General features: G+C 45.3%; 2 protein-coding genes across 3 annotated transcripts in view; one reads left to right on the top strand and one right to left on the bottom strand.

The window, feature by feature from the left end:
• Positions 1–10,586, bottom strand: part of ANKFY1 (ankyrin repeat and FYVE domain containing 1) — a 48,895-nt gene extending 38,309 nt beyond the window's left edge. Inside the window, exons 1-2 of one of the 2 annotated variants that reach the window (XM_035139009.2) lie at positions 10,527–10,586; positions 786–978 (exon numbers count right to left, since the gene is read on the bottom strand). In XM_035139009.2, the coding sequence (XP_034994900.1) occupies positions 786–978; positions 10,527–10,536 (203 nt within the window). In that variant the 5' untranslated portion in view covers positions 10,537–10,586. Of the gene's footprint in view, positions 1–785; positions 979–6,290; positions 10,361–10,526 lie in introns of those variants that run through there. The other variant, XM_035139010.2, reaches the window with a different exon arrangement.
• A 94-nt stretch (positions 10,587–10,680) lies between these two features.
• On the top strand, positions 10,681–13,265 carry LOC118097399 (RNA-binding motif protein, X-linked 2). Its single transcript, XM_035140207.2, has 2 exons — positions 10,681–11,264; positions 11,543–13,265. Exon 2 carries the CDS (start codon positions 11,561–11,563, stop codon positions 12,239–12,241), a length of 681 nt encoding a protein of 226 aa, XP_034996098.1. The 5' UTR covers positions 10,681–11,264; positions 11,543–11,560; the 3' UTR covers positions 12,242–13,265.
• Positions 13,266–15,607: the final 2,342 nt, after the last annotated feature.

Genomic DNA, 15,607 nt, shown 5'->3' with positions numbered 1-15,607 from the left:
AGATAAATATTTAACTTCAAACTTCAAAAAAGCAAAAAGCAAAAAAGCAAAAAAAGCAAAAGCAAAGTACATTTGTCTGGCTTGGTTTCCCAGCAAAATATGCTGCATTTATGTATTAAGTGAGCAGCAATACTTTAAAGCAACACTGTCTTTACAAGGGCCATTAACTGCAACTCTCAATCCTCCACAAATACATGCTTGGCCTGGAATCAATTATTTTGACACGAGCAAAAGAGTTTGTTTCTAACTTTACCCTGCAGGAAAACACAGGAAACTCCTTGCTTCCATTCTGTCAAGTTGGAGGATGAGCTTCTGCCTTTTGAAAGATTAGATTAGACTGCATTTCACCCAGTATAAGATCTTGGAACTCTGTTTTTTCCTATGTTCAGAAGCAATCTAATGGCTTCCATGTTACGTGTGTGAACAATATGCCTGCATGGGCAAGCGTCCTCTAAAGGTGTTTTAACTATTTAAGAGATAGGAAAAAGAGGCACAGCATTTCAGAAGAGACTGTACCCGGTAAACGCTGAAAGGGTGTTGGTGGAAGTGAAGAATTGGTAATGGATACAAAAAACGGAAAGGAAGTTAAGCTGATTTGGGTACAAATTTATAGCAGTTATGGTTGCAAAACAAGGCTGAGGCACAAATGGCTAATCTGATGAAATCTTTAAAAGGCAGAGGCCGGATTCAAACCATGACTTGGCAGATGGGGCCATAACTTAAGTTCTGATTGACACAGCAGCAGAACCCAGCCCATGGTTCTGTCTTCACCACCACACGTTTACCTGTATTGCTCCTGCTCATACAACTCTGCTACGATGGCAAGCAGCCGACTGATGAAGGAGTCGCTGGCACTCTCCTTGTTAGACTGAGCGGCCAAGAGAGTGCATTTCCTCTCCGTCTCAGTCAGCTTCTTCTGCAACTTGACGTATTCCTGACGGAGAAGCATCAAATGTTTTTCCAGTTTGGCCACCTCTTCTGCAAAGACAACGGAACAAAATTCAAAATGTAAATCGGAAAGGAGCAAAAGCCGACTGGCACCTCCCAGCAGCCACTCCATCAGGCTGCAGAACACAGGGAGAGGAGGGAAGCAGGCCCCTTCCATCATCTCTATGACGAGACCAGCTGCCTTTGGCTCTCCCTCAACTCACACAGCGGCAGTCATTCTAATAGGCTTCATGAACTGCTTCAGTCCCAGCTGGCTGTTATAAGATCTGTAAGATTGGTGTCTAAGTTTGCCTCCCTGCCTCTTTACTCATCCCTCCTCATCCTTTTTTAATCGTGTTCATGTCTCCTAGATATTAAGTCTGAAGGGAAGGAACTACTGGTGTGGTTTTTTTTGTAAGCTAAAGAGTGGGGTAGAAACACTTTATTTGTATAAATAGCTGAGTGGTGTAGCACATGCTTTGCAACCAAAAGGGTCTATGGTCAATCTCTGCCTCATGTACCAGGCCTGAGAAGACCCTTGGCAGTCCAAGCAGACGGTATTGGCCTAGAAGGACCAATTGTCTGGCTCAGTACAAGACAGCTTCAAAGGCACAGAGCCAGCATAGCCAATGCAGTGCCCTCTAGAAGTTGTGGACTCCAACTCCCATGAGCCCTAGCCAGCACAGCAAGTGGTCAGGAATGATCAGAATTGTAGTCCAACAACAACTGGAGGGTACCACACCACCAACAACTGGAGGGTAACCAAACTGGGAGATGCCCTCAAGATTGTCCGTTTGCATGCAGTTCTGTTGGGAATTAGTTTGTGACAAACATTCATTTTGATTCCATCAAACACAGAGGAGCTTTCTAAGAATGCACGATTGCACCATTAGTCATTTCACTGTATGATTGTTCATCAGCACATTCTCTCTGCGGCACCCAATTTTAAAAAGATGCTGGGCTATTAAAAAAAAGGTTTTGTGTGTATAAGCCTTGAGATAAAAGGTGAGGACAATAACAGGCAAGGATTTCTGAAGATGCAGAGTTCTACAGTAGTCACGCTGCTAAACATCACAGAGCTATTGAGCACTAAAGCAGCAGCAGAGGATCCACCTGCTGCTCCCATCCCACAAACAAATACATTTCCAAAAGCAGAAACTCCAGAAAGAACTATGCCAATGATACTCCTGTCTGGTGCGAAGATTCCTTCCTACCTTGCGCTGGCAATACAAATCTCCACCTCCACCCACCCCTGGTGAAAAGGAACAAGGCCAGCACAGCAAAGAATAGGCACATTTTTGTTGGTGTCAGTCTTTCAGATTCTAAAAATCCCAGAAATGCATTCCCTGGAGTGACCAATCCTAATCCCTAATTGGACTAAAATCAATTTTAAGAGCTTCACTCTTAAGACATACTTTGACAAAGAGATTTGCCCAAGTCTAAACTTCAATACATTTTGGAAACACTGGAACTCTGGCTTGTTGTGGCCTCAGGTAAGTTAAGAGCAAAAGGATTTTTAAAAACTGGTCAAAGCTAAATGGTAGAGGACACACTCTGCATACAAAATCCCCCAATTTTGAGCCCTTAGATCAGGCATCCCCAAACTCGACCCTCCAGCTGTTTTGGGACTACAACTCCCACCATTCCTAGATAACAGGATCAGTGGTCAGGGATGATGGGAATTGTAGTCCCAAAACAGCTGGAGGGCCGAGTTTGGGGATGCCTGCCTTAGATGTTTCTGGACTACAGCCTGCATCATCCTCAGTCAGCATGGCCAATGGTTAAGGATTATGGGAAATGCGGTCTAACATCATTTGGGGACCCAAGGATAGGGAAGGCTGCTCCAAGAACATAGGGGTCCTGCTGGCTCAGACCAGCGATGCATCTGATTCAGCATCACATTCTCACAGACACAAGCAGGACATGTGTGGAACAGCAGTCTCCCAGGAATATTCCCCAACAACTGGTATTCAGAGGTACGGTATATGAACAATGATACTGGAGGCAATATATAACCACCATGACTAGCAGCCATTGATAGTCTTGATCCTCCCCATAAATTTGACTTAACACCATTTTAAAGCCATCTGAGCTGGCAGCCACGCCTTGTGAGAGCGAATTCCATAGTGCAACAGTGTGCAGTGAAAAGACGCACCTCCTTTTGTCTATCTCGATTCTTCCAACGTTCACTTCACCGGATGAGCCTGGGATCCAGTATTATGGGAGACAGAGGGGAAACCCCTCTCTATCCACTTTCTCTATGCCACCCATAACTTCATACAGCTCAGTTATGCTGCCATCACAATTTGTCCCTAAATAGACCCAAACAGTTTCCCTGGTATCTCTGGGGATCTCAGGTAGGAAGCCTAAGGAACGTCCTGGCTTTTATACTTGATACCCTTCAGAATGAGCAATGATAAAGGAAGTCTGAGGCTATAGGATGCACCCCAACAATCCTCATAGTGGGGGAGGTGTATGCTAAGTTATTGTATCAATACACTGCATCTGATGGCATTAAAGAGGCTTCCTTCATTGACCTTTATGCTGTCAAATTCACCAAGAATGACTCATTGTTTCCATTAAGTACCAGCCAGCAAGATTTGCTAAAAAGCCAGATATGTGGAATTAAATGTGCTTTGATACCCTGCTAACACATGCATCAAGGCTTGGCTAAGATCACCATTCACATTTTACACTGGCTGTAGATATAAAGAACTGACATCGCAAAGTAGGTGCGCGTTAACAAAGAAATTCTGAATCATCTAACACAATCCTTACGAATCTAGTCCAAGACTCTGGTAGTATACTTAATCCATACCAAGCATTTATTCTTAGGAAGGAGATTACCAATATTTTAAAGGCAACTGCAATTTTAAAAGTTACACCAGAATCCAGGTTTATACCTAGAGCAGGGAACCAGGTGTGCAAGAAAGGCTTGCTGAGCAGTTGAGAACTGTGTGTCATGAGTCCCAAAGAGCCATCATGGAGGGGCTGGTTGGAAGGGGGGGGCGCAGCTGGAGGAGCTGCCTGCAAACGGCCCTGGGAAGGGGCCCAGGGTTTTGGAACAGACTGCGTCAGGGCCATGAAAGGAGATGCTCCAATAGTCAGTTATCGAAGAGGAGTTGGATCCTGGGCAGGAAGGGGGTGTTCCAGTAGTACTGCCTCCCAGTATGCCACTCTGGACTCTGCACCCACTCCCCAGGGTGGCAATCCCTGCACCCTGTCCTGGTTTGACCAGCCCCTCCATGATGTCTCCTTAGATCTCAGGATCTAAGGTATGTTTAACAGTGAAAAGAACTCTACAAAGGATGCACATGGGCAGGGACTCCCCATTCAATACATACTGGTAAGTAGGGACTCCATGCATGGTCCTTAAGCTCATGCTGGAACAGCTGCCTTCCATATTAACTACTGCACTTGGCCACAATCAAATCATTTAGTTTCATGCTGTTTATTGTGTGTGCATGTTTTAATGCAGTTCAATGTTAATTCTCAGCAACCTTGAAAGGATACATTTCCTGAAAGGCAGAATATGAATAGTTGCAACAAACCAAATGAGCCAAGCAAACTCGACCGCAACTCTTCCCAGGGGTCCTTCAGTTTGGACTGAAAAAAAGAGAATGAAGTCTTGCAATCTGATTACTGCCACTATATTATCCAGATATTCTGAACCTGGATAGCTCAGTTGCTTAGAGTGGGGGTGCTGATAATGCCAAGGTTGCAGCTTCTATCCCTATATAGGACAGCTGCATATTTCTGCGTTGCAGGGGGTTGATTCTCAGGGTACCTTCCAACTCTACAATTCTATGATTCTATAAAGAATTTACCTTTCATGGTTAAGAAAGCCAAAAGCTTTACAAGAAAATCAAACACCATCACTTTGAGGTAGTGAAGGGTAGCAGTATTGATCAGGGAACTTTCACTGAATAATGCATAGCTAGGCATTGCATGGAATGCTTTCATCTGCAGCAGAGCATTCAGTGTCTATGGATATCTTCAGAGCAGGTTGTGGTTGCTTCTAATAGAAACCAACTAATTAGCTAATTAGAGGGCAACAAAAATGGTCAAAGGCCTGGAAACGATGCCTTATGAGGAACGGCTTAGGGAGCTGGGTATGTTTAGCCTTGAGAAAAGGTTAAGGGGTGATATGATAGCCATGTTCAAATATATAAAAGGATGTCATATAGAGGAGGGAGAAAGGTTGTTTTCTGCTGCTCCAGAGAAGCGGACACGGAGCAATGGATTCAAACTACAAGAAGATTCCACCTAAACATTAGGAAGAACTTCCTGACAGTAAGAGCTGTTCGGCAGTGGAATTTGCTACCAAGGAATGTGGTGGAGTCTCCTTCTTTGGAGGTCTTTAAGCAGAGGCTTGACAGGCATATGTCAAGAATGCTTTGATGGTGCTTCCTGCTCGGCAGGGGGTTGGACTGGATGGCCCTTGTGGTCTCTTCCAACTCTACGATTCTATGATTCTAGCTAACAAGTGGGAGAAGGCAGGTCTAAATCATTAGCTTGACTGCAACTATTAGGGCAATGCTAAAGTTTATCTCCTTCTATCTGAGGGCTTTTGCAAGAGATCTCTAGACATCCAGATGGGATTTTTCCAGCCTGGTTGATATTCAAAGATGACACATACAGTTCTTCAGTGACACAGACTAAGGATGAAATGTTAAAACAACCCGTTTAACTTTAAAAAGTATGTTTTAATGGCTCGATCAACTAAAGAACTGAAGCCTTATTTTGAATATAGCTGGTGCAAATGGCTAATGTTTTTACCAGAGGACTTATCTCTTCTCCAACACAAGCGAGAATGTCTCTTAACTACTGTAACATATCTATTATCTAAAAACAGGGAAGTATATGCTTTTTCTTCAGAACTGCTCATTCATGTGCACGGTTATTCATATTCAACCAATTTACTCAATAAACTAAGTAACTTCTTTAAGAGGGCAGTAGTCCAAATTGTTGCACAACAGTGCCTCACAACTTTGACCATTAAGCCAAGTCCTATTTACTTTGGAAAAACTTGCCCACCCACACTTTGTTGTGATTATTTATCTACTACCATTTGCTCACCTAGGGCACAGAGGGCAAACCAACCAAAGACAAACACTTCAGAAATCTGAGGGGAAAGAAACCTCAAAAGCAGATCTCTTCATTATGAAGATCTGGGTTCTTCTGTTCTCCCAAGAAAACTTTCTAAGAAATTAAACTGCGTCGACGGATCTCTGGCTGTGAGAGGAAGTCAGTAAAATCTGCCAGATCATCACATGTAGGTATTTCACAATTTTCAGTACTGTTTAAAAAATCCAAGTCACCAAGTCACATCTGTCATTATTTCAGCTGCAAAGTTTACTTACACTTAGGTGGGTTCTGCCTAAAGTTGCCAGAGGAATCATGGCCTATGCAGGATTAAAAAGTGAGTTTTCTTAGATCAACCTTAGCCAACCTGGAACTCTTCAGAGGTTTTGGGAGGCAGCTCCCGTTAACTCCAGCCGGCAAAGCTGTTGGCAAGGGCTGCCTTGGATCCAGACAATAACTCTAAAGCCACTTTAGAGCACAGGCAAAGAACTGCTGGCCTGTTGGCCAGATCCAGTCCAGGGTGTACTCCCATCTGACCCCCAGATTATCTTCAGCTCCATTGCTCCTTGACCCCACCCTGCATTCCTTGCAGCCTCCCACCCTGATGAAAGGGCAATGGGTGGAGGAAGCACTGCCTGCTGGGAGCCGCCCGCTTGACGGAAGGAGAGAGGCAGGTGACGCATGCTCCATTCCTCAAAGTGACAACAAAAACAAAAGCATGTAGGTGGGCTCTTGTTTTTGCACATATCTGAAATTTCCCTTTCATCTTGAATAGAGCAGAAAGGGCAATGGCTTGGGAAGGACTTATGAAGAATTGGTCTCTTTTCTCTTTTAGAATTTAATAAAAATAATAATGTTCTTGGATATGCAATTGAACAGCTCGATTGCAGTGAGACTAGCATTTAGGTATGGGTGCAATCTTATGGTCACTTACTTGGTAGCTAAAGGTAAAGGTAAAGGTAAAGGGACCCCTGACCATTAGGTCCAGTTGTGACCGACTCTGGGGTTGCGTGCTCATCTTGCCTTATTGGCCGAGGGAGCCGCCGTACAGCTTCCAGGTCATGTGGCCAGCATGACAAAGCCGCTTCTGGCGAACCAGAGCAGTGCACGGAAACACTGTTTACCTTCCCGCTGTAGCGGTACCTATTTATCTACTTGCACTTTGACGTGCTTTTGAACTGCTAGGCTGGCAGGAGCTGGGACCGAGCAATGGGAGCTCACCCCGTCGCGGGGATTCGAACCGCCAACCTTCTGATCAGCAAGCCCTAGGCTCTGTGCGTCCCTACTTGGTAGCTAGTCCTTTCTAAATCTAATGTCACAATCCTACACACACAACTAGGGAGAAGCCCCACTGAACTAAATCAGACTTCATGTCTGTAAATCTGCCTTAAACAGGACCCCATGAAAATATGATATGAGCTGCAATCTTAAACATATTTACAAAAAAGTACTAGGGGCTGGAGTTGTTTAGCACTGCAACCTAGGTTGCTTCATGCAACTCAACACCCTATTATAAGTGCATTTACTACCAATGAAGACTCACTGATGTTACTGAAACCTTCCAAGAATGGAAAGAGCTGGGCCAAAATCCCAAGTCAGGCATGAAATTAACCAGACAAACTTGAACCTGCCACTGTTTCTCAACCTAACCTGCTTCAGAGATTTGCAGTGAGGAAAATAGGAGGTGAGAAGGGATAAGTATGTATGCCACCCCAAGCTCCTTCAAGAAAAAGTAATACAAACTCAACATACATTTTCTGCTATATTTTTCTGGTAACAAATACATTCAAGGTTCCTCCCTAACACACACATAAACCCAATGCTCAAGGAAACATCCTTGAGATGGATTGTGGGTTTCAGCCACAGGTTCAGCAAAAATATTCCTGCATTTTTTTGGGGGGGGGTTGGACTAGATTACCCTTGTGGTCCCGTGCAACTCTACAATTCTAGGATCCCTCCTTTTCCCCTCTTCAGCAAAAGAAACAACTGAATAAACTTCTGTTTGCTTTTAAATTGCTTTTGTTCATATTCCTCATCAAAGGCTATCTTTTTATGGACGCTTTCACAAAATTCCTTAGTTCTTATCTCCTAGTGAAATGAAGTTCACATAGATACAAGTAAACCTATTGCGCATTCCTCCCCACTGTTAACCTTGGCTTCAGCCTGCCTCCGCCTCCATCCTCCACACCACCTCTAGACTTTTACACTGTAAGCTGCTTCAGGCAGAGACCTGTTGTCTTGCTGTAATTCTATAAAGCACCATGCACAGACTGTGCTATGCATAACACAACAAATCTCTTCCAGCAGGAACCTTCCCCTGCCTTGTTTTGCCTCTGTAAAATAGCATGCACACTGAGGACCCTGTGGACCATGACTACTATTACTAAGTAAGTAGATCCCAGCTTTGGGTGGGATCTAGTACCACTTCAGTTCTTGGGCAGCCTTCTCTGTGAAGTGCCATACACACTGATGGTACTGTATAAATAACAACAATGACTGCACTCTCCTTGGGGCAGAGACACGTTACAGAAAAGCAACATGAATACACAGAGAATACTATGGAGGTGATTTTTGTAATCCTTTACAAAAAGTTCAGAAGAGTTACTAAAGTGTCTTAAAGCTGCTGTGCTGTTGCGGGTTTGAAAAGAAATAGGTGCAGGAAACAATGTATGCCTTATTGAAGCTTGGTTAGGGGATACAGTACTAACAATCAAGGCAACAAGCTGAGTTCTAAGCAGCTGAGATATGGGAAGGGTCATAAGTACAGAATTTGCATGCAGAAGGTGCCAGGTTCAATCCATGACATTTTCCACTGGACTCTTAAGAGAGCTACTACTGGTAGGCAATACGCAACTACAGAGGGAGAGACTGGCAGATCTGCACCATACATTAAAAACACACCCAGAGCACATTTAAATCACATATATTTACCCAAAGAATCCTGGAAAATATAGTTTCATAAGGAACTGTGATCTGTAAATCTGTGAGGGGTAAACCACAGTTCCCATGATTGTTTGGAGGGTGGAGGTTTTGTGCTTTAAGTGTTTGCTGAATGCAGTTTAAATCTATGGTGTGGATTTGCCCACATGTAACTCAGTGGAGTCCTAGATTCAATTAAAAGCATTAGGTATCAGAATGCCGCCAGTCAGTGCAGAAAGACCAATGGTGTGACGTGGTATAGGGCAGACTCTATTCCTAAGTGGGTGGGTGGGTACAAGCATGCATACAGGGGGTGGAGTGGTGCCACTATGACTCCCCCATTTCAAAGAAACACCTCCTATCTAGGAAGATAGTCTTCTACTTCCACACATAAGCTTCTACATAACTCACCAAGCAGAAAGAGTTGTTGGAAAGGAGCCTCTCACGCCCCACTGCATACAAACATACAACAGCCCACCCAGGGCCCAGTAACACTCACTCCCAGGTGGCCTCCTCACAACCCTTGCCTTGCCACAGTAGTCCATGCATTGATTACTTCAAGACTGGATTACTGCAATGTGCTCCTGCTCCAGAAGTTGCAGTTAGTGCAGAATGCTGCAGCATGATTGCTGACAGGAGGAAGGCATCATCAACCCATAACACCGGCGAGCAGAGCTCTGCACTAGTTGCCGATTTGCTACTGAGCCAAGTTCAAGGTGCTACTACAGTATGGGCATATGAAGCCCTTAACAACTCAGCACAAGTTTACTTTATCAGATGTGCACCCACTCACCGGCTTTGATCAGCGCAATCGGCAGTACTTACAGATGCCACATAATACCCGTTCCGTATTTGTAAGAGCTCAATCCTTTAGTGCACTTTGGAACTCCCTGCCTATTGAGAACAAGCAGGCGCCTTCACCATACTCTTTTTTTTGCACCTGCTAAAAGTCTACCCAGAAAGCAGAGAAAATTTTAATCTGCTTCAGTTAACTTTTGTATGTTTGAAGGCAGGGTTGTGAATTTTTCTATATTTTAGTATTTCATCTTTTGTACACTGCTTTGATGTGTGTGTGTGTGTTTTAAAATCAAATGGTGTATAAATTTTATGGTGCCTATGAAACAAACCCTGCAAGGTAGGTCAGGCTGAGGGGCTGCGACCTGCCCTCAAGGTCACTTGGCCGAGTTGGAGGCGTTGGATGGCGGGGTAGAATTTGAACCCAGGTCTTTCCCAAGTCCTGGTCCACGTTCTCTCTAACCGCTGCACCACTATGGCCTCGCCTACCTCCCAGGGTTCTTGTGAGGATATAAGGCGGGGGTGGGGAGAAGGTCCACCTATCCTGCCTCGATCTCCTCAGCGGGGAATAGAGGTAAATAAAATACTAACACAAATAAACGAGGCACGCCCAAACACTCCCCCCACCCTGCCCTCCAAGCAGGTTTCAATCTCCCCTCCCCCGCACCAACCCAACAGCACCAAAACCACTGTTAACTAAGCGCTCCGCCCCACAGAAAAACCGCCTGAGGTGGTGGTGGGGGAAACCCTCCCGTTCCTCAAGGTGCAGCAGGCATTGCCGCCGCCCGCATCGCGCATACCTTCCGCCATGTTGGCGCTGGGCCGCTGCCTCGGAGCTCTCGCGAGATCTGAAGTGAGAGCGGGAGGAGGAGGGGCGAGATAGAGCGGGGTGGGTCGGGGAGGGAGGAGAGAAAAGGAGGCGGGGCGCGCACGCGCAGTAGCCGCGCAGCCTTCCTGTTTCGGCTGACGTTATGGCCGCTGGGAAGAAGCTGCAGGAGGAGGACCGATTTCGGGATTTGAAGGAACAGTTTTACACCGCGCGTTCTTTCCCGAGGTCTTCCTTCCCCGCCCCGAGGGCGATGTGCCTCTGAGCACGTGCAGAGTACCACCGCCTCTACCCGGAGAGGAAGTCTTGTCTTGCTTTTAAAAGCGAGGCCATGGCAAAAGTGCCTCTCTGAGCATATTTTTTATGTATTTAACTCTAGGGTGGCGTCCGTGGTTCTCCCGCGCCCTCATTTTTAACCTCAACACACCAACCCTGTGAGGTAGGTCGAGGGGCAGGGACTGGCCCAAAGCCACCCAAGTGTGAGCTTCCTAGCCTAGCTGGGATTTGAACTGTGGCCTTCCAGGCTTTAGTCCGACACTTCAATCCCTTTTAAATATTGTGCTTTAATATTAATACAGGATTGTGTTGCAACCTACCCAGGGACCTTGGGTTGAGGGGTATGCAATAAATAATAAGAGAAAAGAGAAGACTGTCTTCCGTAAATTAGAACACATGGCCACTCCGCTGCCATAACAGAAGTGTATAACTGCAGGTAGGTAGCCGTGTTGGTCTGAGTCGAAGCAAAATAAAAAAATTCCTTCAGTAGCACCTTAAAGACCAACTAAGTTTTTATTTTGGTATGAGCTGAAGAAGTGTGCATGCACACGAAAGCTCATACCAAAATAAAAACTTAGTTGGTCTTTAAGGTGCTACTGAAGGTATTTTTTTATTTTGCAGGTAAATGCATTTGCTACCTAACAGGGCTTTTGAAAGGTCAGTAAATTTTTATGAGTGTTTTAAAAAGACTTTTTTTTCTTTTTGCACACACAGTAGACGAAGAGAACCAGCATGAATCCACTAACCAAAGTGAAGCTGATCAATGAGCTGAATGAGCGTGAGGCACAGCTTGGTGTACAAGATAAGGTCTCCTGGCATGCGGAGTACAGTGACAGTGCCTGGATGTTTGTGGGTGGTCTTCCCTATGAGCTGACGGAAGGCGACATTCTTTGTGTGTTTTCACAGTATGGGGAAATTGTGAACATAAATCTGGTGCGTGATAAGAAGACAGGGAAATCCAAAGGTTTCTGTTTCATTTGCTATGAAGATCAGCGTAGCACCATTCTTGCAGTTGATAATTTTAATGGAATAAAGATTAAAGGAAGGACAATTCGTGTGGACCATGTGGCTAACTACCGCCCACCGAAAGACTCCGAGGATATTGATGATGTGACAAAAGCTCTCCGAGAAAGAGGATGTGCTCCAAGTTCACCAGAGTCCCCCAAAGACAGTGAGGTGGTAGTAAAGAAACACAAAAAAGAGAAATGCAAGAAGAAGAAGAAAAAGAAAAGAGAGCACCAAAAATGGGTGAAAGAGGAACAACTTGCAGACTCTCCTCCTAAAAGCAGGATCAAAGTGGAGAAGGAAGACCCAATGTATGAACGACATGCCAATGCAAGTCAGCAGACCTGGAGTAGCACATCTGGGCACAAACATGCAAGCTGGGCACAACATGAATGGGAGACTAAGTAGGAGCATGCGAGAGTTAGGTCTCCAGACAGCCAGAGACAGGGACACGAAAGAACAGAGAGTAATGCAGTGTGAGAAGCACAAGAAGGTAGATAGTCCCAAAGAAAGGCCCCGAGCAACAGAAAGCAGAAGATCTTGGGAGTGATGTGAGAGAAGCCCTGCAAGGAGGAGTCTTCAAGCCACCACAGACCTGACATGCAGGGAGCCCTGAATCCTTGGTGGAGTTAATGTTGCTGTTGGCCTCCATTTTTAAAGTAACTTTGTATTGGTTTTAGAAATAGAATAAAATTTGCATATAAATAGACCCAAGTCTTCACATGTCATGTGTGTGTGAGAGAATTAAATTCAGCTTCTCCCTGTCCTGTACAACTTGGGGGGTGGGGCAGAAAATCTTTTGTGTAAACTTGTAAGTTGTGTGTCAATAACAGTAATAGTGATGGAGAAAAATAAAAATTAGAACAAGTGTTAGAACATTCATCTCCACTCCTTTGTAGTAGTACAAAATCTGGAAGAAAATGGGTTTATAATAAACACTGCAATCCTGTTATGTACCCGAGAATAAGTCCCACCGAACTCCATGGAGCTTACTCCTGTGTAGGCATATAGACTACACTACTCATTATGTCTCTTATTACAGGCTTGGGCCTCTGTGGCATTTACCAAAATCCAAAAGCAACACTGCAGTAGAACTTTACATTAGGACCAAAGTAAGATCGAAAAAGAGCAAACCCAAGTTCTGTGAGGATTGTTAGTCCTCACAGGAAGTATGATGCTACTACTGCATTTTCAGTTTTCCTAGTGGACACCATGGCTACCTAAAATTTGTTTGATTGTGCCAAGAGCTGTCTAGATATCCAATATGCTATCCAATCCTAACATTTTCCAGATTGGGAAGGAATAATAGTAGCATTCTTTGTAGCATCCCATTGAATTCTATTACCGTGTTTCTCCTAAAATAAGACACGTCTTATATTTATTTTTCCTCCCAAAAAACACACCACGGCTTATTTTCAGGGGATGTCTTTTTTTTTTGGTGTCTTTGCGGAGGGGGGAGAGACGGAGCGAGGCGAAACGGTGTGTGTGTGTGTGTGCAGAGCACAGACTGCCCACCTCGCGGGGGTAACCTCCTGCTGCTGCACCTGCATAAGGAAAAGGGGACTTCTCCCTCGCGCGCACGCACGCACAAGAGCACCAGAAGAGTGCTCTTCGCGCTGCACTGTGCTCCCCGAAGCGGCAGCACGAAGAGCCCGGTGAGAGGCAGCTGCGGCTGCAGGTGAAGCCCGGGATCTGCGTGGGCAACTGGGGGCGAACGCACTGAGCGCTGCGGCGGTGGCGAAGAAGCGCCCGATCAGCCCGCTTCTCAGCTGATCGGGCGCCTCTTCGCTACCGCCGCAGCGCTCAGTGCGTTCGCCCCCAGTCGCCCACGCAGATCCCGGGCTTCACCTGCAGCCGCAGCTGCCTCTCACCAGGCTCTTCGCGCTGCGCTGCGCTCCCCGAAGCGGCTCCCACCCCCGGCTTATTTTCGGGGGATGTCTTATATTTATTCTACTAATTAAAAGCCTGACATGGCTTATTTTTGAGGACCGTCTTATTTTAGGAGAAACACGGTAGTTGTTGTTGTTGGCATCTGTCTGACTCAAGAGACAGATGGAGTGTGCCTTTGGAGGTCAAACCGCTGTATTAGCAGCACCAAAGCAACCTCCCTGGGACGCAAGCCAGAGCAGTGTGAACAGAGGTCCTGGGTTGCCCAGATGACAAACCCCACCCCTCAGCCTCACTGATGTGGTCCAAAGGAAAGCAGAGCAATATGTTTTGGCACCAGCTTGGCAGGAGTTGCCGGAAGGAGGCATACAAAGTGCCATGCAACCGTCTTAGGAAGTCCACTCCGGATTTCTGCAGGGTTCACTCCTTAGCCTTTTCTTCTTCTGAAGATGTTGTGCAAGACAGTGGAGTTTTAGGATCAGTTTTCCTTCTCCTAGATAGGTTACCTTCCCAGGTTGACAAGCCTAATCTGCCCCTCACTTACTTCTACAGCGCATGCAGAAACAGCCTTCTTTACCATTGGACCCACTATTGGTCTTGTTTGTTCAATCCGCCAGAGCATGTATTCACATTTTAGTATTTCAGTACAGTAGAATAATTCCTGCGCATACTTCCATAGTAGCCAGTGATGAAAAAGCTCCTCCCAGAAGTTTGCTGTATACCCCAGCTACATCCAATGCAAAAAAGAGAATGAAATGTGCCGTGTTAACTACCCTTAAGTCAAGAGTACAAAAAATTATTTACATTCTCATGAATGATGGGAACTGAAGTCCAATATTTGTACAAGCACACATTCTCCACCACTTTTACACTGGTGTGAACTGGCCTGAGACCTGCGGGTATAGGGCAGTATACAAATTTAATAAAGTATAATAATAATAACAACCACCTACCAAAGCCCCATGATTGCCTGTGGAGGAGCAGATATCTGACACCAAAATTAAATTTACAAATACAAGGGATAGGGCTTTTCAGTGGCGACACTCCCTGAGGAAATTTGACAGGTCTTTAGGTATGCTGAAGACATTTTCTTGTAGTGCAATACTCAAAATCATAATCCCTATGGTCTGCATGCATATTTAGGTACTGCTTTTAAAATTGTAAATTGAAGTGATCTATGACATTCCTGGGTGGCGCTGTGGGTTAAACCACAAAGCCTAGGACTTGCCGATCAAAAGGTTGGCAGTTCGAATCCCTGAGACGGAGTGAGCTCCCGTTGCTCAGTCCCTGCTCCTGCCAACGTAGCAGTTCGAAAGCATGAAGTGCAAGTAGATAAATAGGCGGGAAGGTAAACGGCATTTCCTTGTGCTGCTCTGGTTGCCAGAAGCGGCCTAGTCATGCTGACCACATGACCCAGAAGCTGTACGCCGGCTCCCTCAGCCAGTAAAGTGAGATGAGCACCGCAACTCCAGAGTCGTCCGCGACTGGACCTAACGGTCAGGGGTCCCTTTACCTTTACCCATGACATTCCTAAGAACTCAGGAAGCTGCCTTATACAGAGGCGATTTAATGGTCCATTTCTCAGTATTGTTCACACTGATTGGTTCTTTTGTTTCAGACAGGACTTCTTCCTAGCCTTACCTGGCGATGCCAGGAATTGAACCCACCGTATTTCTCCAAAAATAAGACACCGTCTTATATTTATTTTTCAAAAAAAACAAACCCACACGGTGGCTTATTTTCAGGGGATGTCTTTTTTTTTTATTAAGTATCACTTAATAAGCCTATCACTGGCTTATTTTTCAGGATATGGCTTATTTTTGGAGTGTGGCATATTTTGGGGTGTGGCTTATTTTGGGGTATGGCTTATTTTTGGAGAAACACTGA

The sequence above is a fragment of the Zootoca vivipara genome, chromosome 15, assembly GCF_963506605.1.
Source record: "Zootoca vivipara chromosome 15, rZooViv1.1, whole genome shotgun sequence".
Taxonomy (NCBI): domain Eukaryota; kingdom Metazoa; phylum Chordata; class Lepidosauria; order Squamata; family Lacertidae; genus Zootoca; species Zootoca vivipara.
The sequence above is the reverse complement of the archived record's forward strand: the minus strand, read 5'-3'. Positions and strand labels throughout refer to the sequence as shown.